Below are 25,394 nucleotides of genomic sequence, written 5' to 3' on the forward strand. Positions count from 1 at the left end.
CAGGTCTGATCCATTGTGCGAATCGATCGCTCCGTACTGCGTCACTTAGTGACGCATGGTTTTTAAAGTCCGGCGGGTTCACTAAGTCGTCAAAAACACCTCGGGTCTGTGAGGGAGGTAAACATTAACCAGACCAACGTGTTTACGTGTCAGAAGAAGTTTATCCCCTTGATAGAGGGACATGGCGACGACTGGTTCTGTGTGGTCTAAAGGACAGATGTTGTATAAGTATTCTGTGAGTCTGCACCCGGGGACGAGGTGAGTTTCTCTGTGCAGCGTTAGCTTGACTTAAAGCTAGTCCGACGCCCCACTGACCTTGGAAGCATGTGCAGTTTTTTAAAAGTATAAAATCGAGCATTAAAAAGTTACTCGGAATTAGCTGACGGCCTTGAAAGTGACACATATAAGGGGCCTGGATTAATTATCGTTTAACGTCAGTGTTATAGTTAGCTACCTACACTTCACCCCCAGTCTAACAGTGCGTTAGGCTACTACGTTATTTCAAAGCCCATTTTGTCCTAATCGCACTTGGAAAACCTCGAGACTTCACGGTTAACTATTCTTTTACGTGTAACAATTTTGAAATAAATAATAGCTAAATATACCTAGTTAAATCCCAAGTATAATACACGTGTTCGTGTATTACATAGTGTTGTACCTTTGATGTCAAAGACCAGGATTATTGTTAACACAGCAAGAGACAAACCAGCTTTAATCATTTACGGGACCTTTGAACTTTGTCCTGTAAAGCTTTTTAATGTCTTATCTGCACCTCCACATTGTTTGATTTACCCCCCTGGGCTTGCTGTAATTTAAGTTTCTCTCTGTCTCTTTAGGTTGAATACTACTTTTTTTATTTATGTATTTATTTGAGAGGGTGCCAAGGGAAATTCATTTCTAATTATAGTTCCCAATTAAAGCCATTGGCCCATGAGGTTATTAATAGAGGCGCCCCACTGACCTTGAAAGCTGGTGCAGTTTTTAGAAGTATAAAATCAAGCATTAAAAAGAGTTTCCGAATTAGCTGACGGCCTTGAAAGTGACACATAAAAGTAAACATGCAAAATATAGCTCCCTAATCCATAACTGGGCACATGCCAATGTTTCTCCTTAGGCTGTTCTTGGTTCAGCACTTCACACCCTGTGAACAATCCTGAAATTGAGGTTAGTGTTGACATTGAAGCAGCTTTAAATTGTTTAAAAATATGAGTTTATTAAAAAAAAAAAAAAAAAAAGGCTAGGAAAGTCATTAGGATGTCCTTGGATTGGATGCCCAGCTGAGTGTGGGAGATCAGTTCAACACTGAATATAAAAGACATTTTGTGTAGCTGGAGAAGCAGCTTTCCGCCTGATTTCATTGACCAACTTTATTTTGATCATTTTGCTTTAAGTTTTAGGTTTTTATGCCCTTACGTTAAGCCTAGATCCACCCTCATGTTTTGCAAAGACAGGCTACGTGTAATTTTTATACCAAATGCCTAATAGCTTTGCAATGCAAAGCTTTAAATAGTTCTCTGTATCTTAATGTAGTAATGTTACTGGCTGATATAGTCTCACTTTTACTGAAGGATTTCCTGAAAGTACAGCCTGAATCAGGGACTCAAGTTTTATTTTTCTGCTGTCCAAGAGACAGTTATTCGTGTTTAAATACTGATTGGAGCATGGTTGGCGAATGTTATTCCCCTTGTATTTGCTTCAGAGTGGGTGAGAAGTTTTATGCTAGAGACACAAGCTACGACATTCAGCCCACTCACTCATAAAGTATGCATGCTTCATTTCAGAGGATATTAGCATGACTATCTTTTAGACCATATGTATCACAAATTGCTACGTTTCTTTTAAGACAACTTCTCAGTTTTTTTGTCGTTGCTTTGAGCCTTTGTGAAACTTTTTTTTCATATTGTTTCTGTGTAGGAGTTTTTCAGAGAGCAGCGACAAAGGCTGGTTTCGTTCCTTATTTGTGCACAAAGTCGATGCCAGGAAAGATGCCCACTCCAACCTGCTGTCAAAGAAAGAAACCAGTAACCTGTATAAAATTCAATGTAGGCATAAGACCTTTTACTTACTCACGAGTGAATGTTTATTTTATTTTGTGTGTGTGTGTAGTTGCAAAGGGCCAAATATAAGTGGATGTGATGGGGATTCTGAGTCTCAACAGTCTTGTCATCCATTTGTCTCTGCAGGAAACGGCTTAGTAATTTCCGTTAATTGAATTCATTCCATCCTGTCCTCAGTAACTTCAGGGAAAAAACTGAAAGTAGTACAAGAGAGAAGCGCAGGCCTTACATGCAGGCAGCAACAAGCTCTCATTTAATATCATGTTATAGGAGTGTAAAGTTTTGTAATGACATTAAAATAATTTGTCTGGTTTTTCTTTGGAGTCTGTAGTGATAACCGTGTCTGTCTCTTGTGGAGAAATGTATAATTCTCCCTAGACTTTGATCTTTTTCTGTGGCATACATCACACCATGTAGGGATTTCAATTTAAACTCTCTTTCAGCCGTAGCCTATAACCTATTGAAGGCAAATCCGTTTTGTATATAGAAGTCTTCGCTGAATCAGAGTGTGAAATTACTTTGTTGGAGAATTTGATTGTTGGTTGTATTTTAAAAAACAACCATTTCTGATAAGTCTAGCCCTCTTTTTCCAGTTCACAACATCAAACCAGAGTGCCTGGAAGCATACAACAGTCTAGAGTGAGTATGGTCCTGCTGTAAAATATTCCTTCCCTTATGTTCAGAAATCAAGTTATATCTTTTCCTTGTTTTATTGGTTTTCACTCAATTGTGCCTTTGAAATAGTTTATATCTCTGTCTAGCAAGATGGTCTTTATTGTAATGGAATGGAAGATTAATTTAGTGTAGAATTGTTGTTTGGGTATAATAACAAGTTGGATAATTGTACATTTGATGCTTTCTAAGTGCACTCTAGCTGGTCATTGCGGTGGTCAAGTGGGAGTTATCATGATTGTACACACATTCAGAAATTTTGAGTGTATGTATAAGAGAGAAATTTGTATTTATTAATTTTATGCTGCATGTAGGGCTGAGGTGCAAAACAAGCTCCATCAGGACCAGGACTACCCATGTGAGGTGGTTGGAAGCTGGAATACCTGGTATGGAGAACAGGACCAGGCTGGTATGTGGCAACAACACACTACGCAACAGAAAAAGTGTAGAGCGTCTCGCCTCCTTATTATTTACTAATCCTAGTTGCTGTGCCTGCATTCACTCTTGCGTCTCAAGGACTCATAGACACTTGGGTGGCTGCAGTTTGGCTGTAAATTGTTTGGCAGAGCATAACAGAAAAATGCACAGACACTACACTAGACAGATGAAACATTGGCAACACCTCCTCTTCTACAAATGATGACTTACAATGTATCATAAACACTAAAAGCTTTCTCTGACAGCAGCAAGCGATCACAGCGTGATGGAGGTACTGTATCTGCTAGTCGTGGGTGGAATCAGTCCTTACACAGAGCTACAGTGACATCTGCTGTTTTTTTGTGCAGTGCATCTGTGGCGATACAGAGGAGGCTACCCAGCCTTGACTGAATGTCTGAGAAAGCTGAACAGTAACAAAGTATGCTGCAGACTCTTTGCTAACCTTCTCTCTTCTTACATAAAAAGTGTGCAACACCCAACCAATATAGTACGGCTGGTTTACGGCTTGTTTCTCTTATACGTGTTTATATTTTTCCAGGAATATTTAGAATTCCGAAAAGAGAGGGCGAAAATGTTGATTTCAAGGCGAAACCAGCTTCTTTTGGAATTCAGTTTTTGGAATGAACCCCTGCCTAGACCAGGTCCAAACATCTATGAAATGCGCACCTATCACCTCAAGGTATTCATACAATCGCTCATATTAAAACAATGTGGCTTTCATGTTTATGCATATTTATAGAGTTCTATCTCTCAACACAACATATTTTAGCCCTAAAAGATACTGAGAGAATGGATTATGACTGCATTACTGCAATATATGTTATTACCAGGAGGTTGTTCTTGTTTCTGTACAATAATAAGACTTTTACACATTTCACACTTTTTTAATTTTTCATTGATTTAGCAGTGTAATATCTTCAGTAACAAAAATTTAAAAAATTCGTGTGTTTCAGCCAGGAACCATGATTGAATGGGGCAACCGCTGGTAAGACAGTAATTTGCTTAAAATCTAAATTGTGTTTCCTAATATAAATATCACCTACAGTCTGGACTTGTTTCAGCATAAGCAATAACTGTAGGAGGTGTCCAAGTGAATGTTATACTCCTAAAAATAATTTGTCTAACAATAGGGCAAGGGCAATTAAGTACAGACAAGAAAACAACGAGGCAGTAGGCGGGTTCTTCTCACAGATTGGTGACCTGTATGTCGTTCATCACTTGTGGGGTGAGTATGTTCATTTATACTGCACACTGACACATCAAAGGTTTTGTTTTGTGAAGTGCCCAAGCTTCAGTACCTTAATCATAGAAAAAAAAAAACCCATAAATGTAAAAAAACAAGTTGGGTTTAAAATAGGAGCTTCTTCTCAGGAAGTAGAGAACGTTGTTCATTAATTACGGGGTCAGGTTCACTCATGTCCAAGGTCATGTCCGGGATTTGTGTCACATGTACTGCACAATGCTCTGCAGACGGGGACAGAGAAAGGGAGATGGAGAGGAAAAAGAACAACTACAGGTAAAAGAAGACACGCAGGTGTAATTAAAGGATTTAAGAAGAGCACGATTATTGGCTGTTCTAATATTTGGAAAAGCATAGACAGACAGACTGAGTAACTTATGAGGAGCTTTTGAGAAACAGAAATGTGCAGCTTTCAAGAGAAGCATAGGAAATGTGTTTAGCTTCATGTTACATTGCTTTGCAAAGTGGTTTGCAATAAAATAACAGAATAACTATTTCTTTGCCTCTGCTCATTGAAATGATCCATGATGCAGATGCAGAGCGGATACACTGCCATAAATTAATTAACACGTTTAATTATTGTTTTTTTTGCGTTAAATTTATATTTTGTTACAGCTTATGAAAACCTCCAGTCTAGGGACGACACGAGAAACTCTGCCTGGCTGAAGGAGGGTTGGGATGTAAATGTTTATTATACAGGTAGGAGTAATGTATTCTACTCAGACAAATAACTCCCCCCACAAATCTATCACCTACCTAAAGTTATTTTTTCCCTCAATAAGTCATTTTTATACTTTATGCACCTATGACGTGTACAGCTTGGTATTTTCAATGGTGGACAAACTAGTGTTTGAGTTTGAGGCTGCAGAGCTACAGTGTTTATTCAATGAGGGAATTATTTGGTCTATAAACTTCAGTGTAATATTTTTACCAAAACGCCAGAAATTTATCGCACCAATTTCTGTTTGACTCTTTCGCATAGTTGCAGAAATCTTTCTCCACCTGTCAGAAACCGTGCACCACTGCATCAGTGCCAAAGTTTTTCTCATCCAGTAAACTCCAGGTAGCTCTCTGGAGAAGATTCTCGATTGCTTATTTAAATAGATTTCACTGATTTTACCTGCATGATCACTGCATATCGCCAGGAATCACAGATGACTGCTGAGGAAGTGAATATTGTAGCAGAAGCAGAATCCGTAAGCATGTGGATACACTGCTTGTGATAACTTGAGTGAATCTCTGGAACCATTCTTAAGCATATCACGTTTTCAAAAGGATTCATATTTCTAATCAGTAATTTTGCACTACAAGATATTGTAGGTTAAACCCCAAACATCGTTTGTTTCACATTTAAGTGACCCCACTGTGGTCACTGTGAACATGTAAAGCTTTGGAAATGTTTTTTATTACTGTCCTGATCTGTCTTGCCACAATTTTTTTGCAAAGGTCTACGGAGTTTTTTGGACTCTCTGGCTTGGTTTTTGTCCTGATGTGGTGGGAATTGCACTGTGAATTGTGTGGGTGCTTCTCTACATTAATTCAGCTGCCCATATGGACTTTAATCGAAGTTCTAGTTCTGAACAAACATGATGTGCTGTGTATATTTTGGTACATGGCAGTTTTCTATTTTATCTAATAAATGAGCAACTATCAGAAATGTTGAAATTCAGTGTTTTCCATTTGTCACTTTGGGATACTGGGTGTAGCTTGATGGGCAAGATGGCAGTTTTATCCATTTAAAATGGAATATACAATATACATGCAAGATGTAAAGGAATATTTTTCCAGTCTAGAGAACTTCCAGTAAAAGATGTTGCTTCATTTTATAGTAGCATAGTAATACAGTTGAAAACAGTTTTCTTATTTTTTTATTTTTTTATTCCACGTTAACATGTTTCTTTCTATTCTTAGTGCCTTTGATAAGGAGCATGGAGTCTAGAATAATGATTCCCACCAAGAGTTCACCATTACAATGAAAAAAAAATGGGATTACCAAAACTCATTCAGCCACTGCCGGAGAGAATATTGGTCTTATTGATTGTACTTTTTTTTTCTTTTTCTTTTTTTAAATTTGCTGTATAATCTGTGTTTCAACACTAATGTAAACAAAAACAGTCGTGGAAATGTGGAACATGACAAACTGATCCTGTAAAATGTAAAACTAAACAGTAGGTAGTCTTGCACATCAGTCCTAGACATTGTGATTGTATAGAGCAAGATTTGTGCTTTTTGTTTTTATCATGAGTTACGCTTTTTGGCTGTTTGTGTTTTTCAGAATGAAAGAAAAATCTCCGCCTAGTCTTTAATGATTATGTGCTTTATGACTCCATATGAATTTACACCAAATAGATCTTGCTGAGGCTCATAGCTGTGACTGTGAAATCCATGTTTGATGAAGTAAAACTAGTGACTACCTCAACCAATAAAAGCCTTTACAAATTTTCCTGATTCACAATTACAGTAAGTTGTGTTAAGAGCCTGCCAGGAGCAAATCCTCAACTTCTTTTGCATTTTAGTGCTTTCAAAATAAAAGGTGACTAATGCCGAGCTGAGCTGTGGCCGTGTTGCAGCTGCTCTACTTGGTAAAACTTGAATCATGATGTGTTTAATATGCTAAGCTAAGATGAACTAACATAAGTTAGTTTATAATAAGTTGCAGGATGCCAATTTGAGCGATTTGGAACAAACATTTTGGAGAAGTAAAAAGTCTGAGTCCAGCAAAGAAAACTCTTGCCAAATTATATTTTCTGTCCCCTGGGAGACTGCAGTATATTGTCAAAACACTGTAAGCACCTGAACACAACACCTTTATTCTGCTATACACATTCTTCCATATGCTGTGACTTTATAATTTGCTGCTAAACTAGCTCCCATTCTCCTGTGAAGACCTTCCACCAGTCTGCAATGATTTGCTCCCATTCGGCCACAAGAGCTTTGGTACGGCTCAACGCTGATGTTGGTTCCTGGATTCCAATTGCCTATTTATTTCATCCTAAAGTTGTTGGCCAGAGTTGAGGTCATGGCTCTGCATCTGGCATCTCGTGAAACGTGAACACTTTTCTGATAGAACTTTGCTTTGATGTTTTCTCCTTGACTTAGATGCTTGCCTTATACCTCACTTGTAAGTCACTTTGGATAAAAGCGTTTGCTAAATGACTAAATGTAAATGCCTATGACCCAAGGAGTCATCACTTGATTTACACTGTTTTGGGGAAAAACTTCTGCCACATCTTTATATTGCACTGAACCACAACAAAAAACAACACAAAAGGAAAAATGTATTGGGGAAAAAATACATGCAGCCGATTTCAAAGCAGTTTGACTTTCAATTTGACAAAACCACCATTTTGTCAACCAAACAGCTAAAGCTGGTTTCTTTGTTTAATAATAGTGGAATCTCCAAACCCAATATAAACTCTGAAGATATAGCAAAATGCATCTTTGGCATTATTGTCAACAATTCAATCCCATCTTTCCATCAACATGACAGTGCTGGAAATTATTTAAACATATGCATCAGAGGGTTAACGTGATGGTTAAAAAAATTGTCTCATAAAATTACATGTCTATTCACAATTCAGTGTAATACTTGTTTTCAAATAAAAGTGTAAAACGTTTGCCAATAATATCGCCGATCTTTATTTCGAAGGACCAATGCGGAAGTCCTCTCCAATTCCACCTCGTCCCTAATTGATGACGCTGTGTCTGCGCGAGACATTCAGCGCCGTAAACCTGTTGCTTTAAGAGCAGGGGGCGTGTGGGGTGTGGGGCTGGACTTTCCTTCCCAACGTACAGTTCAGACTGGAGTCGAATTGCGTCGGACGTTGTCTTATTTTTATTTTTACGGCTTGTGAGACGAGCTCTGCGGGACGTGGTGGCTCCTGTTCGTCGGTATTGCTCAGCTCCCCGGCCTACATTTGAATAATATTATCCGGCTGAGAAAGGTGTTCTCCCCGCCGCATGCTCTCACTGAGGAGACCGCACTGCTCGCACCCGACAGTATGGACTTGCACATTTTGGACCACAGGCTTCGGGTCACCAGCATAGCCAAGAACGGGCTGGTGAATTTTACACACCCCCTGATCAAACTGATATTTCTCCGGAACAGAACACGGTAAGAAAGCTCGCTGCATGTGTGCTTCAGCAGAGTAGCCCTGTCCGGACGTGCGATAACCCGAAGCGTCTCATTATTGGGCTGTATGTCTGTACATGTCCCGCTGTGCCTCCATGAATGATGTACTGCTCTGCATGTACTGTAGGAAATTACTGTAGTATATGTAGTATGTAGATATTTAACGTGCACACAGGCCAGAATAGAGCACTGCTTGCATTGTTGGGATGGGAATAGGATTTCATTCATTGTTGCCAAACTAAGTTGTTTTCCCTTATTTTATTATTATTTTTTTATTATTTTATTATTATTTTATTTACTTATTTTATAATTCTCTATGATGCTTCTATGAATCCCTTAAAACGACCACAGGACCTGATTAATTATGGTCTCCATAGACGTGTACTGTATTTTAATAGGGTCCTTTTTGTCCAGCATGACCTTTGACCTCCTTTATTTCCCCCCCCCCCCCCCCCCCCAAAAAAAAAAAAAAGAAAGGGAAAAAAAACATGAAGTTCCAGTTGGCCAGTTGTCTGATCTCATGTTGGCAGTAATACCAGTTTTCAGTTCATCCCTGGATATCCTCCCATTGTTGTGTACAGTAATTGTGTGTTGCTCTGGTTGTCTCACATTAGTTATGCTTAGAAGAAGAGCTCAACTTGGCTCAGCAACAAGTTCTCACGTCAAGTCACAGAGAAGGTGTCCGCAAATATTAGCGAAGATTTTTATCTCCTTTTACACCTTTTGTGGTACATGAGGTTAGAAGTTCATGCACCAAACTCCCAGTTTCTAGGCAAGAGGGGAAAATGAGTGGATCTTGATTATGGAAAACATTGACATGCAGAAATGTGTTAAATCATCTGTTTACACTTTGAGACAAATGAGTACTGATGGAGAAAGGCAGAGTATTGGGCAATGCAACAGGCTTTAACATGGAGCAAACATGTCATGTCATCGACTTGCACCATCTTATTATTTTAAACACTAAGTCACCGTGACTAAGACAGAAACATACTGTGATTGAATCACTATTTCAAAGATGTCAGCGAGAAGGTTTCTAATTAACTATGTCTGCACTTAAAAGCTGAATTTTATTTCTTTGAGCCTCCTTTTTTTTTTTCCTTTCCTTGTTTTTTTTTTTTTTTAAACATGCAGCCAAATAGAGTCTTGTTTGTTTCTCGGTGCATTGTGCACGCTGAAATGTTACATCATCATACAGTCGTGGATGTGCATTGCCTTGTTTTTCCTGTTCTTTTTCTGTGGCGTTAGATTTATTTATTTATTTATGGCTTTGGTCAAGTTGTATGCGATGCACAATGGGGTGTGGTGGTGAAGAATGAGTTCAAGGGACTTCAAAACAACTGTGCAGCAGAAACATGCCTGATCGCCTTGCTCCCCGTTTCAGGCCTCTGCTATTCATTAGAGAAAAACTCTTTTGTACAAAGTGATTTGAAAACAGTCCCGAGCAGAATTTCAAGGAGGTTGTCGGAGTCAGGCTCATGCCATTGCAGTAAACTAAATATTGCAGCGTTCATTCTTTTTTTGTGTGTGTGCATTCTTCATGTGTTAATAATTAAATCCCAATATATTCGTCTTGCTGTACTATGGATGAAGTCTTGCAGGCTGCACACAGTCTCTCTGTTTGGCAGTGCACAAACAAGAGCATGGGTTAGAACAATAACTGAACTGAGCCAGAAGCACAGTGGGAACATTTCCACTTGTATGCTTCACTAATCTGTCAAGGTTGGAGCTCTCCTCCACCTCCCCCTACCCATTAATAACAAGCAGGAATTTCAATTTAAAAAAAAAAATAAAAATCTTCTCTATTTTTCTGGAAAAAAAATCAAATAAAATCTGGAGCCTTGGAGAGCACTATATATTAATTTGGAGGAAGCTGCAAAATGTAGACCCTTTGGTCGTCCACTGGCATTTGGGCTCAGATAGCTTGAGGGTTACTCCACGCACTTAAACATCGGTTTGCTTCGGCCTTATCATGTTTCCTCAGCTGGAGCATCAGTTGCAGACACCCCACCACCTCAAACTCTCACTCCCGCACAGCCACTACCAGCCATTGTTGTACAGCTGGATCAAAGCTTGTTTTGCTCGGTTTTCATCTTCCCGACTCGACTGCCTCCTCACCAGCTGTTGCTGTCTCGTCTTCTTCTCTTCATGTCTCTGTGCTTTGGTAGGACAAGCGTGTTTGCGAAACTCCTCACCTCCTGTGACCACAGGCCGTTGTGTCGCACGAACGTGTCTGCCTGAAGACGATTAAAACCGTCAATTGCAGATTACCAAAAAATAATCAATCAGCGATTAAATGCAACTACACAACACACAAACTAGTTTTGTTGCTCTGTGAACTTTGAGCTGTGTTTCCTTTTTCCTCTGTTTGTGCCCTACTCGTCTGTTTTTGCCTCTTTATGCGCGGATGTGGAGACCCGGGCCGATGGAAGGGTGAGGCCAGAGAACTTGGCTGTGGGGAGATATTTTGTGGATATTTTGGTTATTGCAGAAAATACGCTCCGTGACAAATAGAAGCGTATAATACTTACTATACTATAATACTATATAATAAGTGTATACGTATTATAATAGTATAATACTTGTACACTTTGTTTAGCAAGATTTTATTGATTTGTTTTTTATTTTTTTTAAATACTAAATAAAATTGCCAGAAGTAAAGCTGTTGTTAGGCTATAAACAAGCTTTTTTTTTTCTGGACTATGTGCCACTGAGCAACCTTATTGGGAGTGAGTGGGTGCCATGTTTTGATCCGTTGTCTAGTTCTAAACATGAATTTATGGCATATCCATATTGAATTTGAAAAGGGGGACTAGTGAGTGTCCTTATACAGATTTGTCTTGTCAGTCTCATTGACCTACTTTTTAAGATGTAAAAAAAGCAAAACATGAGCAGGTATTTACTAACCCCTGAAACCCATTCATAAAAACCTGAAGACTTTGGGATGAGGAAATTGAAAGTGACTGACTCATTTCTGCAGCACCTCTATTGCTGGAACTACAACAAAGAAACAGAAACCCAAAACCAAAGAGACTGTACAGTAATCAAGGACGACCGGAGATAGTCAGCTGAACTGCTGAGTTGTACAGCCTTACAGCGGTGGTAATGAAGGAGCTGCACATAGCTCCACTGTCAGATGCCGTGGGTGAGAGGTATTCTCCATAATGGAGGTCAGCTTGGCTAACATCCTCCTCTCACCCACCTCCTCCACAGGTTCAAACCTCCTCTAATGATTTATAGATGCATGGTATTTAGGTAGTGATGAGAATGGTAAATGTAGAGTGTATAAAGACTAAAAGGCAAATCCGTTTCCCAGTGGGGGCAGCGCTGTGATGGGGAGGTTACTGATGCTGCCTTACAGCTGGGAGGTCCCCGGGTTGCATGCCTTGCTGGCTGCTGCCTTTCTGTGAAGACTTTGCACATTTCCTCCCACAGACAGGGATTTAAACTTAATTGGGGACTCTAAATTGCCTGTAGGTGTGAATGGCTGTCTATCTGTTTATGTAACTCTGTGATGGGCCTGAGACAGACTGGAGTGCTGTCGGGGGGGGGGGGGGGGGGGGGGGGCTGCCTCTTGTCCAATAACATCTGTGATAGGCTCCAGCTCCCGGCAACCCTGAACAGGATAAGTGATTACAGATAAGGGATGGATGGATGGATTTCCCAGTGTGCTTGTGTGTTATTCTGTAATGAAGCTTTTAGGCGAGGCATCTTATCTGTCCTATCTGTGCTCGACAAACAGGAAACCAAACAAGCACAGTTGCCTGACAGATGCGTTTCCCTCAGTTTGCTTGATGGCACACTACTAATGTGTGGCTGCTTTGCAGGTGTAACACGAGAGCCTTCACTTTCCCCACATTATAAAGCTCTACAGTTCATCATTGTCACTCGCAGAATAGATGCTTGGCAAATGCTACCTGCAGGAAACTGCGATCAGGGGAAGGTGAAGGGTCAGTGGGAAGTGATGGGACTATTCTAACACAATGGGCTGGTTGTGCTGGCAAGCACAGCTGGTAGTTAGTGCTCTCTGTCTGTGTCTCTGTGGTGTGACTGTCCCATCTCACAGCAGGGATTACTTTTTGCCGAGTCAGGATTTTGGTGATCTCGCCCGGCCTCAAATGTGAAGCTTCAGCTGACTGATAAGCAGAGGAGGAGGAAGATGAATGTCCAGTCAGATGTTTTAAGAAAACAGGAAAGTCTAGCGCTTCCTTTTTGAGCAGTCATAGAAAAGGGAGCGAGGTCATCCATGCTGAAATTTCTCAAAACATCTCTGCAGCAAAGATCAGAGCTCGATCCCTATTGTTTGCCAGCGTCGGTGCCAAATTCACTTAAAATTCACCTAAAAATCGCCCAGAATCCAAACGTGAGCCATTTAAGTGGATTTCAGGATTTGATGAAGTTTAACAGAATTTCAAGGACTGAATATTGCTTATCAAAGTGCTTATTTGATACAATGCAGCTGACAGAACACAGGCCTGTGTGTTTTAGCTTTTATCCAGCAACACAAATTTGTGGTTTCTTGTGAGTATAAATGTTCAAGGGAACAACAGGCTGCAGGGCGAGGCCTGCTTCTTTGTTACACACTTAAAAGTTCTCTTTGCCTGCAACTCAGCTTGAACACCACGTCAGTTCTCTCCCCGTCTCCCTATTTCCGCTCTTGTACTTACACCACATCTTTTTTTTTTTTACTGTCTTGTCTTTGTAAATGTTTAACCCCAATTGGCTTTTTCATCAGTTGGCAAAAGTGCGCTGTGTTTGTGAATATTTGGCAGCTCTTTTATTTTATTTACTATTTGTTTAGAAGAAGGCTGCACAAGAAACATTCAAAGATTGGGGATAAGAGGATGACCCAAAAATCTGCAACAATCCAAACTTTAGTGATACTTGTGCAAAGAGTTTTCTTTTCACCCACTCATAGTTCTGCTCTGGAGAGCAGAGACACCTGTGTCAATTCAGAAGCACACACAGCACATTCAGAGTGGTGTTGCCCGGTCTTTTCCTGAACGCAGCAGTTGGTAACTGAAGCAGTGCCCCAGTTTACTGGTTGACCCACCATTTGCTGTAGACAAAGGAGCAGTGCTGGCACAATGCTGAGCTCGGGCCTGTGGTTTTTCAGCGACCGTCTTTCATGACCCCCGTGTGCATTTTGGAGAACCGTAATTCCTGGTTGTTGTGAAAATCTGCTGTAGTTGGTTCAAAATAAATATCGCTGTTGTTCAGCCTCATTTCTCCCTCCTCTGTCTTCCTACCTCCTGCCTTCATGTTTTGTTTTTTTTAATTTCCTTCTTCACTTTCTCTTGTGTTTCAGATGTAAGTTTTTCAGTCTGACGGAGACACCGGAGAACTACACAGTCGTCCTCGACGAGGAAGGATTCAAAGGTAAAACGGCTTGTTTTGTCCTCCCACTCCGAAAACTCTTGGCCCAGTCTTACGCTGATACTACAGAGATACACGATCTAATTCTAATTTGTAATATAATGTTTGCCTCTTAGAAATGAAAGTCGCAAACAATACATTTGTACAACTAATGAATGTCAACCAAACCACAATTTACACGACCCAGCAGTTGTTCAAAGGGTCTAAATTTGAAACGTGAAACTGTTTGGAGACTTTAATTTTAATTGAAATCTTGCATTACATTGGGATGTAAGTTTGAAAGCAATGCATATTTGCCTGTTAGGGAAGATCCAGAAAAAATGGCATGAATTTGCATTATGGGCATCGTAGGATCTAGCAATTTTACAAGGACTGAATGTCATGTAAGCCTACTCTGCTGACTTTGTCGTTGGCAGTGTATTAAAGTACTGTACTCTTACTTTAAACCAAGAAAGGTTTTTCAAAAGGTTTAATACCTCACGTTTTCTGCGCTCACACAGAGCTGCCTCACCGTCATCTACATGTTGTTCTAGTGTTTAGAAGCTGTGCTCCTCCAGAAGCTACTCGCAAAAATCAGGCAAATTGTATCGTTCCTTTTTTCAGTATGAGCAAAATATGGTCAAAACTAGGTCACAATATACAGTGAGACTCTGTTGTTTTACCACAGCAGTTTAACTTCCTTCCTTCCTTGTTTCCTTCACAGACCCCATGCAGAAGGATGGGTGTAGACAATCACATAATGTAGTTAAGCAATTCTGTACTCGATACATCTTTTATAATTTTTGTTTTTTAGAGCCCAAATGACGTAGTGTTAGAACAGAGAGGAACTCGTGTCATGTGGAGATTTGCCCTAATTCCAGTTTCTAATGGTGCGTATTTTAACTGGTAGCAGGCACTGAGTGTTGTGTATAAGGAAGGCTGAGCTCACTGCTGTTGGAATCATTGCCTCCCTCATCCCTTTGGTCATAGCTTTACAGAAAACGCTTTTCCCTGTTTTGTTTTGTTTTTTCAATTCATCTAAAATTCAAGCTACACATGGTTGAAACTCCTGATAATCAAAGTGTAAGGACTTGACACACAAGTAAAAAACACACACGTTTCTGGAAATGGATCGATGAAACACACTCATGTCAATTTTGCATTTTTTTTTTTTTTTTGGTTAACCTTAGAGTAATTTATCTAATATATAAAAATATTGCTTCCTTTTGTCCTACAAAGAAATTTCTATTGAAATATAATTTAGTGTTTTCTTATAGTTGGCTTGGGAAATTAAGCACTTTATTCTGAATATGTGTGTCTGATTACAGTGTGTTACCCAGATAAGATTGGTAAAGGCAGGTTCCCTTTAGGTACTCGGTTTCCCCTCCGTCTCCTGCGTTCTCCGTCTGAGTGCCTATTTTAAGTGGTGAATACTGGTGCAGTGAAGCCACAAGGGGCCGTCTGTGAAAAATTATGCCGACCTGAACAGTGGCCCTGCTGAATGGTTATGAAACCCTAACCAATAAAGTTTTGTGCCTCCCCTGAAGGCTTCAGAAACTTAAATGAAGCTTTTACTGTATCTGTTTAATTTTGTCAATTTTTCCTGGATTAACACCTGTTTCTTAGGTAGCTGCCAGACTCCACTCAGGTCCCATTTGGTCCAACAATTGAAGTTTCCTGCTCTTTGTGGTGGCTCAGATACACAGGATGTTAAAGCCACATCTAAGGGATTACTCATTTGAACTTTGACCCTCTTACTTGCCACCTACTAGGAACCATGTATCTAAGTGCAGTCATACTTTGGTATCAGGTGGTATTTTGTGGCAAAGCATCATGTTGTGGTGGTGGTGGTGGTGCAAGTGGCTTTAGCCACTCGTAAGCATAATTGTGTCTTTGAGCAGTATAACCAGCAGGATGCATTTTACAGTACATCTGCACAGTAAAGGAATAGACGGAGTGTGAGGGGACAGGAAGTGTGTACCTTACATTGAGCAGCAAACAGGAAGTAGTTACTTTAAACTGAGTCATAGTTACAGCTTGATATACATAAAGATCACCATTAATATAAAGTTGTGATGAGGTACAGAAGGTGAACATTTTGGAGTGTTTTCTTTAAAGTCACTGAAGCATTTGTGGTTTTGTGCTGCTCTTTCTAACTGGTGCACTTTAGCAAGTCTTATTAATTTTTTTTTTTTTTTTTTATAACGCATGACTGACTTTCACTTACACTGCAAAATGATTCATTGATGAGTCATTTTATTTTCATGTACAGTAGTTTGAACTGCAGTTATGGCATTGCTGATGTGGTGTTTTAAATCTCTTATAATCTTTGACAGCTCACCAGAAGACCTTCTTCGTTACTTTTATAATACGAGTTTCAAATGGTGTTACTCACCACTTCTGCTTCTCTTCATGGGAATTTGACTGTTAATTGTGGTGGTTTATTAAAAGCATTTTAAATCAGGTTCTTTTCCGAGTCGGGGAGGGAGATGGAATAAATCAACCAACTATGAATTTCCATTTACCTGCAATTAATCAAATTTCAAAAGCACTACATCCTATATTACCCATAATGCACCCCGGTAGCATATGTAATCATATTATCAAATCTCTTCTGACTGCTAAATGCTGTCATTTTTCTTTTCACTTTTTGTTTTGTTGTTTTGTTTTGTTTTGTTTTTTTGTTTTTTTTCTATAAAATTGTTGTTGAAATATGCTCCAACAGTGGTTTTGTAAAAGCTGGCATGGTGCAGAGATAATCCCCAGCCTCACCCGTTTACCCAATCACAGAAGGCCAAAGTCAGTATTGATAGGTCATAGTCGTGTTCATAGATGCTTCACTGAGGCTTCAAGCTGGCTGTAGCTGTTCTTAACATGACATGTCCTCTGTGACACATTAGTATAACCAACCGCTCTCTCTTTGACTCCACTCAGAGCTCCAGCCCTCAGAGCATCTCCAGGTAGAAAGCTCCATCTGGCTTCCCCTCAACGTGGTCTCCAACGGCAACGCCTCAAGCAGCTCTCAGGCTGTGGGCGTGACCAAGATCGCCAAGTCTGTCATCGCCCCTCTGGCCCAGCAGCACGTCTCTGTTTTTATGCTCTCCACTTATCAGACTGACTTTATCCTGGTGAGTCTCAGGTTTTTACTTTGGCTGTTTTGTTTTGTTTTAGCTTTTGTGCCACTCCACTCATCATCTATAGCAAGTATCTTGTTAAAATAACACAAGCACTTTAAAGCTAATTCCTGACATGTAGAGCAATCTTTCAGACTCTAAATGTATCAAACTACCTGAACTATTATCTCACAAAGAGGCTTTTCACCAACTGGGCTCTGCCAGACAAAAGAAGACATACTAAGCAAATTGTCCACTAACCACTTTTTGCAGTTAAGGGATTAATTCCTGACAAAGCTAAAAAGTTAGTTGATGTATTACAGGTAAAATGGTTAAGTGGGCAAAATTTCACAATGCCAGACAGACATTTGTGTCAGCTAGTATATTAATGGTTGTGCCAGTCACGGAAATAATAAAAAAAAAAACCTACGCCACATTAAACTTGTACGGCTGGTTGATCGAGATGCTTATACATACAGCGCTCTAAATCATCCTTCTCATGATTTATGTTCCTCTTTTATGTTGTCAAGGTGAGAGAGAAAGACCTGTCTGTAGTCATCAGCACTCTGGAAGAGGAGGAGTTCAACATCTACAAGGAGGTTGGAGGAGAGTTTGTCCCTGTACATTGTCAGGATGTTTCCAATGACTTCCAGAAAAACGGAAAAGAAGGTAGAGGTCACAGTCCCGTTTGGTGTGAGTGAGCTTAACCTCTCTTATATTGATCCAGCTCGTCTGAGAGGACGCAGTTAGTGGGGGGAAAAATCTCTAGCACCATCTTCAGGTCCTTTTTGTATAAAGGAGCTGAAGGTGGTAAACTAAAATTGGAATTATTCTAACAATGGTTTAAATATTGCTTATTCTGAATAAGACCACCTTTACTGAACCCAAGTAAAAATCTGGAGAAAGCCATATTGAAGACTAGTCTGAAATTGCATGACATTTAGGAAAGCAAAGGTAAAGTGGTCTCTCTTTTTTTGTTTTGAAGTGTAAAATAAATTTTGTGCACACATACATTAAACAAAAGCTTTAAAACTCCACAGCAAATCTTTTAGTCCCTGGGAACCTAATCCCATAAAATAGATTCACAGATAAATATTCACAAATTCTCATTTATTAAAGTATTAAGTTGCAGTAAAAAGTCGTGTTGTTAAAAAATATATATATATATATTTTTAACAATAATTGGCTATTTGTAAAGAGTTAAATTCATTATATATTTATATCAGGATGGGCCTGCTGTATTTGTTTTTAACAAAGCAATGTTTGACATAAGCAAACATTATACTATATGAAGTTGTATAAGGGAACCATGCAAACAGTCTAAATCAAATTATTTACATAAAAACCAACATAAAGCAACATTTATTGAATTACAGCAGTGTGTTTGTTCCCTTGCACAACGTTTTATGTGAGAGAGAGAGGCAGGTTACGGGTGAGTATTAGTGTACTTCACTAAAACTTGCAAATTGAGTTTTAAGTCAGTAAATATAGAAAATGTGAGCGAATAGAAGGATTTCTATCTGCATATGAAGTTTTTCAAGTTAAAAAAACACTTTAAAAAATATTTTTAGTCAATATAAAGTTTTAAAGCAAACATCCAGCACCAAACACAGCACTGTTCTTGTTCTTCCAGCCACCCAACCTACAGTTCATCCAGTGCTGATCCCCAAAAACCAGTTCTGCGTCATGTCTCTGGACCCGGACACGCTGCCGTCCATTGCCACAACACTCATCGATGTCCTCTTCTATTCCAGCAGGTGACATACTGCTGCAGTTTCTTTCTGAATCACAAGGTGGCAGCGCATGATGCAAAATGGACATCAAGCATTGTTGTCTATGAATCATGACAGCTACACTCACACATAATTGACTTCAGTTCCTAAAACTTGGGATTTGATGCATACGAACTAATTGTCAAACTCAGATATTGGTAACAAAGGATCATTGTTCAAAATAAGATGCAAAGATGTACTTTTTCCTAAATGTCTTTGTCTTCCTTCTATTGTTTTGGATGCAAAAAGGTACATTTTGCAAGCTCTGAACAACAAGTCTGAATTTATTATTCACGCCCACACACATTTTAAAGTGCACACTGGTTAAACTGTACATTCAACATACAGTTCAAAATATTGCAAATAAGTATCATAAAAATTGTTTGCATTTTAATGTTTGCATCTAATATTTGTTTACTACCTAAAATGGATGGTGATAATAATAATCATAATTTAATGATCCTAATGCTCTCCTTACTGAATTTGTTTCATCCCTTTCTAGTCTTAAAGAAGACCCATCTTCGAGCCAGGACTTGGACTGTATAAAGTTCTTCTCCTTCTCCCTCATCGACGGATACATCTCCCTGGTGATGGACACAGAGGCTCAAAGACTGTAAGTTTCTTTTAGTTACAACGCAAACTGCTGCCTCACAGCTGGGGTTTATAGAACCCCAATTCCAAAAAAGTTGGGTGGATGTGCAAATGTAAACAAAAACAGAATGCAATGATTTGCATATCTCATCAAAGCATATTTTACTCGCAACAGAACGTTGCATTTTGAATTTGATGGCAGCAGCACATCTCACAAAGGTTGGGGAGAAAGAGGGGCAACAAAATGCTGGAAAAGTAATTGCAGCAAATCAACCCGTAAAAAACATTTTACAGCTAATGAGGTTAATTGGCAACAGGTCAGTTACATGACTGGTTATAAAAGGAGCATTTTACATTTCAAAAGTAAAGATGGGCAGAGGTTGACCAATCTGTCCCAAAAATAGAGCAACAGTTTTACATAAAATTGCAAAGACTTTGAAGATCCCACCATCTACAGTATATAATATCATCAAAAGATTCAGAGAATCAGGAGGAATCTCTGTGAGCAAGGAGCAAGGTCAAAACTGGATGTCTTTCATATTTAGGCACTGGATATGCTCAGGAACAATACCAGAAATCCCTTTATGTAACTTTAAATGACACTTCATGTGACTTTATGTAATTTGCTGTGCAATCCACAAGTGTTAGTTAAATCATGCAAAGAAGAAGCCATATGTGAACACGTTCCAGAAACACCACTGTGTTCTCTGGACCAAAGCTCATTTAAAATGGTCTGAGGTAAAATTGAAAACTGTTCTGTGGTCAGATGAAAATTTTTCTTTTGGGGGGGGGAACCATGCAGACTAATGAGGAAAGGGAAAATCCAGCTTGTTATCAGCCATCAAATTCAACATAAGCGAATATTTTCCATCAAATGGTAAAACATCTGTTTCAACATCTAATATGCTGTTTGTGTTCTATTGCGGTTAAAATCTAGATTGATGAGATTTGCTAATAATTGACTTCTGTTTTTATTAATGTTTCCACATCCTCCCAATGTTTTTAGAATTGGGGTTGTATGTTATCAAATATCAGCTGAAACTTGCAAATTTGTGCAGATGTGTTCCTGTTCTGTTTTAACAGCTGTTTTCAATGGAACATGGCTAAAACAAAAGTCTCTCTGTTTCTCACCCTTGGTCTCTCTTTCTCACTCTCGCATGCCCCCCCCCCCCGCCCCGCCCCCCTCCCTCTCTCTCAGACGCACACACTGAAGAGAGTGCAGAAGGATTCAAAGCCAGAGAACAGAGGCTGAATTTTTAGCTATTTTACACAAGACAGTCCCTAGAATTGTCATTGAATCATGTCACCTGGACACTTCACTTTCTTCTTAGTCTAACCAAGAGCATCCGTCTGCGGGATCAAATCCCAGGCGGCATCAGGCGTGTCTTTAAACGAGACAGTGGTGGTCCACTGCTCACCACAGCAGTCTGAATGTCATTGTAGTGTATGTGCTCAATGATGACCAATAAAGATTCTCTGACCTAATAAAGATTCTCAGCCAACTTCATTCTGACTTATTTGAGCAGGCAGCAAATTGTGTTAGAGCTGAACTGATGTGTGTGATATATTTATATTTGAATCTAAGGATAAGACTGAACAAAGGAAGGCTGCTCAGGTTTCAATGCTGAGTTGTGCATTAACAGCACTGTTGTCCTCTTTTATTGGGTCACTCCTTTTGTGGGTGTTGCTGTAACTGTATTTGCAAGCTTTTTAGGACTGAGGGTTTTCTTTTCACCTATCTATGAAACGGTCTTGATGTAAGTTTCCACTCTCGTTTCTCGGTAGACGTGACTTTTGATCTTTATACTGTAGGTTTCCTGCCGATCTTCTCTTCACCAGCTCCTCGGGAGAACTATGGAGAATGGTTCGCATAGGGGGACAACCGCTGGGCTTTGGTAAGGCCACTTCATTTTAATTTACTTAAAAAATGTAACACCTTGTTTATTGAAACAGTTTAGAATGGGTCTGTCGTAAGGACTGTTACTGTATTAGCACAACCATCCTTTTCTAGTGACACAGCAGAGGGAGTTGGTACAGGACTAACATCTTTACAAACACTTGTCAATAGATAAAAATGGGCAGATCAGCCCTTAAAAAGTCTAACGGGTGACTGGTGGCCCTGTGAAATTATAGAATCAATCATTTGTGGGGCTGAATAAATACACCTAACATATTTTAATATTTGTTTCTAACTTGTAGTTTTGACTTTGACATTTTTAACCTTTAACCTTCACTGACACTGAAATTGCCTCTTGTGGTTCTAGTTGGGGTAGTACATGTAGCTGAATGCCATAAAACGTCCTTCTGATTTCCCTATATAAAAATATCTCTTGACTTATAAATGGGGGGGGGGGGGGGGAACACCCCCAGATGACATCACTCGGAGGAACCATTAGTTCAGATTACGCCTTCTTGCTGCTTACACTATGGAGTTAGTAACCGTGGTCAACGTGCTTTTTCCAGAGCTTTTCCAGATGACATCATCTGAACTAAGGATGGAAAAACTCCTCCGGGTGATGTCATTTGGAGAAGTTTGACCCACTAGAAGCAGGGAAAATCTTAAAATAGGGAAGTCAGAGGGAAATTTATAAGCATTAATGCACATTTACAACCTAAAGTAAAGCATTTATGATGCAATGTCGTTACATTTCTGTGTAATCAAAGATTTCTTGCTGTGCTTACTCTCTCCTCTCCTCTGTTTTGGTAGATGAATGTGGTATAGTTGCCCAAATATCTCATCCTCTCGCTGACAGTGACATCTCTGCCTATTACATCAGCACCTTCAGCTTTGACCACGCTCTGGTGAGTCACGTCATATTAGGCCACTGCCGCTGCTGTCATGATGTTCACAGATGTAACTCACTACCTAAAAATGCATTAAACATAATTTAGATATTTAAAGATTGACGGTTTGGCTGTTTCTTAACGTGGGAGATGGAGACAGATAAAGACTGAGCATGTCACATTAAACAGAATTCCTTAGAGTTTTACTCAAGGAGTGCCTAAGGCGGGTGATTACAAATCATCGTTAGGGGGGTTTTACTGATGTGACCTCGTCAATACATTTGAAAACATGAAACTTTGCACAAAATAAGTTGCACAATAATTGCAAACTGATATCATGGCCAGTTTTAATTTTGTTTAAAAAAAAAAAAAAAAAAAAGCGGTGTCATCAAATCTTCTTTTGCCTATTTGCCTACAGTGTGCTGCAATTTGATGTGTATATATCACAATAATTTATGTGCATATTGTTTTGAGCACTGCAGACTTGGTGTGATAAATACAATGACTAAATTAAAATAAACAGCATTATTTATTTTAGACACAAACCAGCCATAACATTAAACATTAATACTCCTGATGTTTTTTAACCAGCATGGCTGGACATGTTCATCCACAGGTGTCAGGGCACCTGTTTCATCACTGCTTGCTGCATATGGCAGTGAGTAGCCACTGACTACTGTCCTCCACAACGTTAAAAGTTGTGTATATGGCTATGAAAAGATTAAGACTTTTTAACTCTTGGAACTTAAATTGTGCACAGTTGCATGTGTCAGTGTGTGTACATTTGCACATTTACTTAATCTATTATGCTGAAACCACGCTTTTTGCATAATTGCACCCCCCTTATCGTGCACCTGCACTATCATGACAATTACCGAGAAAATCTTATCTGAGTCATTTGTTTTCCTTTACCCAGAAACTTATCACAGAATGCCGATTAACTCAGAGAATTTTCCCCCCTTGCTTCAGTGCGATGAATTAAGTATTTATTTTAATTTGTTATAAGCCTCCTTGTGTCGTCAAGTGGTGAGGACACGTCATCTTTTCAACTGATCAGTAAAACTACAGATGGTTTCTTAAGATTTTGATGTGGTTTCTGTGGATGCTTTCACCTTGACTCCATAAATATATGGTTCTGTCTCTTCCAGGTTACTCTCCCCACCCCTTCAAATTTTGGGGGTGTACTGTGGTGGTTTGCACTACATGTCATGCTCCCTCTTTCGTCTTATCAAAATAGAAACTATTCGTGCAGGCTTCTAACCTGAAACATTAGAGATGTTTAATCGGTCGTGATGTTGTTAGCTTCGTCCCTCGTGCATTCAGCTGTTGTTACCCTCCTACTATATTAGGAAAAAATGCCTTGGATGTGTGAGTGTAACTCAATTTCACAGCTGTAGTATTGGTGCCGTGACTATAAAATGTTTTCATAAATTAGTCCTTGATCTTTTTATCAAGATTGAAATTAGTAACAACTTTAGTAGCGTAATAATAACAAATGCCTGTGACATCACAGTGATTTCTGTGTGTACCCTGATATTTTCTGCACCCTAGTTGCCTGGTAAAGACGAGATTGTCTCTACTATTAAATTGCATTATTTGCTCGTTTATCGGTTATAGGGACACAACAAACCTTTCATTTCCATAAGCGGTTGAAATAAGATTTTCCAGTTTGGTCAAAAACCAATAAGCACAGCGAAATATTAGAGGAGTAGTAAGAGGAAGAATGAATAGAATGAAAGTCATTCAGAAAGCTCTCTTTCGAGTAATTGCAATAACTGAAACAGCTGAGGACATTTCCTAACATGGAACAGAACAAAGCTACGTCACGAGAAAATGGGATGATGGGAGGTCACTGTCTGCCTCATATTTCAGTGAATTGGTCTGAATCACCTTAAGGGAAATTCCAGTTAATGCCAATTATTTTAATGGTGACCAGCAAATCTGGGAGGTTTGGTCCCATGCAGATGATGACATCTGCGTTGTCCTACTGAGATTTTGGCAGTTATACATCAATTTTGGAGGGTGGGTTTGTGAAATACTTGACTGCAAATTGCACATCAAGGTTTTTGTCTGTGTCTGAAGTGAAACTGTTGAGCCACTACGTTAGTAACTAGCTGGTAGATGCAGCGGAAGCGTCACACACCATTAATGCTGTTCAGTGTTCAGTGCAATAACGACTGCTTGTTATTGCAAAGGAAAAAAGAAAAAAAAATCATCTTCAACTTTCATTTTCAGGTTCCTGAAGAGGACATAGTGAGTGTGACAGACATGCTCCAGCATCAGAGGAAAGAACCAGCCACCAGCTGATGGACTCAGTCCCACCTGAGCTGGATGATCCTGGCTCAAAAAGACCCCGCTAATTCCACCGCCACTGGCCAGTGGCAGCAGGCCGGCAGGAAAATGGGCTAACCAGGTGCCTAGACTAGCAGTATTAACTACTACAAACTTGCCATGAACACCACAAGCTCTTTTCTTTTTGTGATGTGCACATACAGTTTGTCCGAGGTCTCCTGCCTTACTTATCCAAGGTAGGACACCCTGAGCTGCAGGGGCCCTACGTGCACATCACAATGCACAATCAGGCAAAAAGGTCAATGTATGATAGTCTCTCGCTCTCTAATACAGGACTCAAAATCTTGTGGCGTATGGTCAAAGTTGACTTGTTTATATACTCGCGTACATTTCACGACTGCTACGACCTCACATCTTAGTCTTCCAGCAATCTTTATGTCGAGTTTATGTGGCCGAGCAACTTTTTGGGGGCAAAAAAAAAAGTTGGGATTTTTCTTTTTGTGATCTCGGAAAGCGTGAGGTTTGAAATGCACTGCCGTGACAACGTTGCTCTTACTTTTCATGCAATAAGAAAAAAATAAATAAAAAATGTTCTTAGCGATGTAGCTTCAACATAGCTCTTCCATTTCAGTTTGAGAAAAGTGTGCAGGTAGTTACTAGGAATTAATACTACTACGTATGCTGTCTGGAAGGACAGTGGGCTTGGTCAGTGTTATTCAACTTTTCTTTTTAATCTATAGGCATATCTTAACCTTAGCAGGTCAATAACACTATGTCCTTTTGTTATTTGCACAATAAACTTAGTTTAGTTAATATCACTTGGATATTTTTCTTGGTACAACTACTTTTTTTGTACACTTTGAAGTTAAAGCATACTGAAAACAGTTGTAATATGTGCTTCTTCATTCAATAAAGCATATTGAAAATACTAACTTTGTACTCTCTGTT

At 39.5% G+C, this 25,394-nt stretch overlaps 2 protein-coding genes across 4 annotated transcripts; both read left to right on the forward strand.

Annotated features, from left to right (window-relative positions):
* Positions 1–63: 63 nt before the first annotated feature.
* Positions 64–6,849, forward strand: nipsnap1 (nipsnap homolog 1 (C. elegans)). 2 transcript variants are annotated; one of them, XM_067522094.1, is made up of 10 exons: positions 64–258; positions 1,915–2,042; positions 2,651–2,696; positions 3,044–3,138; positions 3,515–3,585; positions 3,706–3,846; positions 4,121–4,152; positions 4,298–4,392; positions 5,023–5,106; positions 5,854–6,849. In XM_067522094.1, exons 1-10 carry the CDS (start codon positions 182–184, stop codon positions 5,895–5,897), a joined length of 813 nt encoding a protein of 270 aa, XP_067378195.1. In that variant the 5' UTR covers positions 64–181; the 3' UTR covers positions 5,898–6,849. The 2 variants fall into 2 exon arrangements, with proteins under 2 accessions (XP_067378195.1, XP_067378194.1); XM_067522093.1 differs by having other exon boundaries at positions 65–258; positions 6,319–6,849.
* Positions 6,850–8,150: 1,301 nt separating this feature from the next.
* Positions 8,151–25,374, forward strand: castor1 (cytosolic arginine sensor for mTORC1 subunit 1). 2 transcript variants are annotated; one of them, XM_067521021.1, is made up of 9 exons: positions 8,151–8,521; positions 13,848–13,918; positions 16,829–17,022; positions 17,538–17,700; positions 18,641–18,764; positions 19,282–19,392; positions 21,183–21,265; positions 22,078–22,172; positions 24,390–25,374. In XM_067521021.1, exons 1-9 carry the CDS (start codon positions 8,409–8,411, stop codon positions 24,459–24,461), a joined length of 1,026 nt encoding a protein of 341 aa, XP_067377122.1. In that variant the 5' UTR covers positions 8,151–8,408; the 3' UTR covers positions 24,462–25,374. The 2 variants fall into 2 exon arrangements, with proteins under 2 accessions (XP_067377122.1, XP_067377123.1); XM_067521022.1 differs by having other exon boundaries at positions 8,154–8,521; positions 17,538–17,676.
* The last annotated feature ends 20 nt before the right edge of the window (positions 25,375–25,394 follow it).

This window comes from Channa argus, chromosome 11, assembly GCF_033026475.1.
Source record: "Channa argus isolate prfri chromosome 11, Channa argus male v1.0, whole genome shotgun sequence".
In the NCBI taxonomy this organism is placed as follows: Eukaryota; Metazoa; Chordata; class Actinopteri; order Anabantiformes; family Channidae; genus Channa; species Channa argus.

Excerpts from the sequence above, each read along its gene's own strand:
- nipsnap1 (XM_067522093.1), top strand. The coding sequence starts at position 182 with ATGGCGACGACTGGTTCTGTGTGGTCTAAAGGACAGATGTTGTATAAG. Across the intron at positions 259-1,914 it reads AGTCTGCACCCGGGGACGAG|GAGTTTTTCAGAGAGCAGCG; the intron begins GTGAGTTTCTCT and ends GTTTCTGTGTAG. Across the intron at positions 3,139-3,514 it reads TGGAGAACAGGACCAGGCTG|TGCATCTGTGGCGATACAGA; the intron begins GTATGTGGCAAC and ends TTTTTTGTGCAG.
- castor1 (XM_067521021.1), top strand. The coding sequence starts at position 8,409 with ATGGACTTGCACATTTTGGACCACAGGCTTCGGGTCACCAGCATAGCC. Across the intron at positions 17,023-17,537 it reads ATCAGACTGACTTTATCCTG|GTGAGAGAGAAAGACCTGTC; the intron begins GTGAGTCTCAGG and ends TATGTTGTCAAG. Across the intron at positions 18,765-19,281 it reads GTCCTCTTCTATTCCAGCAG|TCTTAAAGAAGACCCATCTT; the intron begins GTGACATACTGC and ends ATCCCTTTCTAG.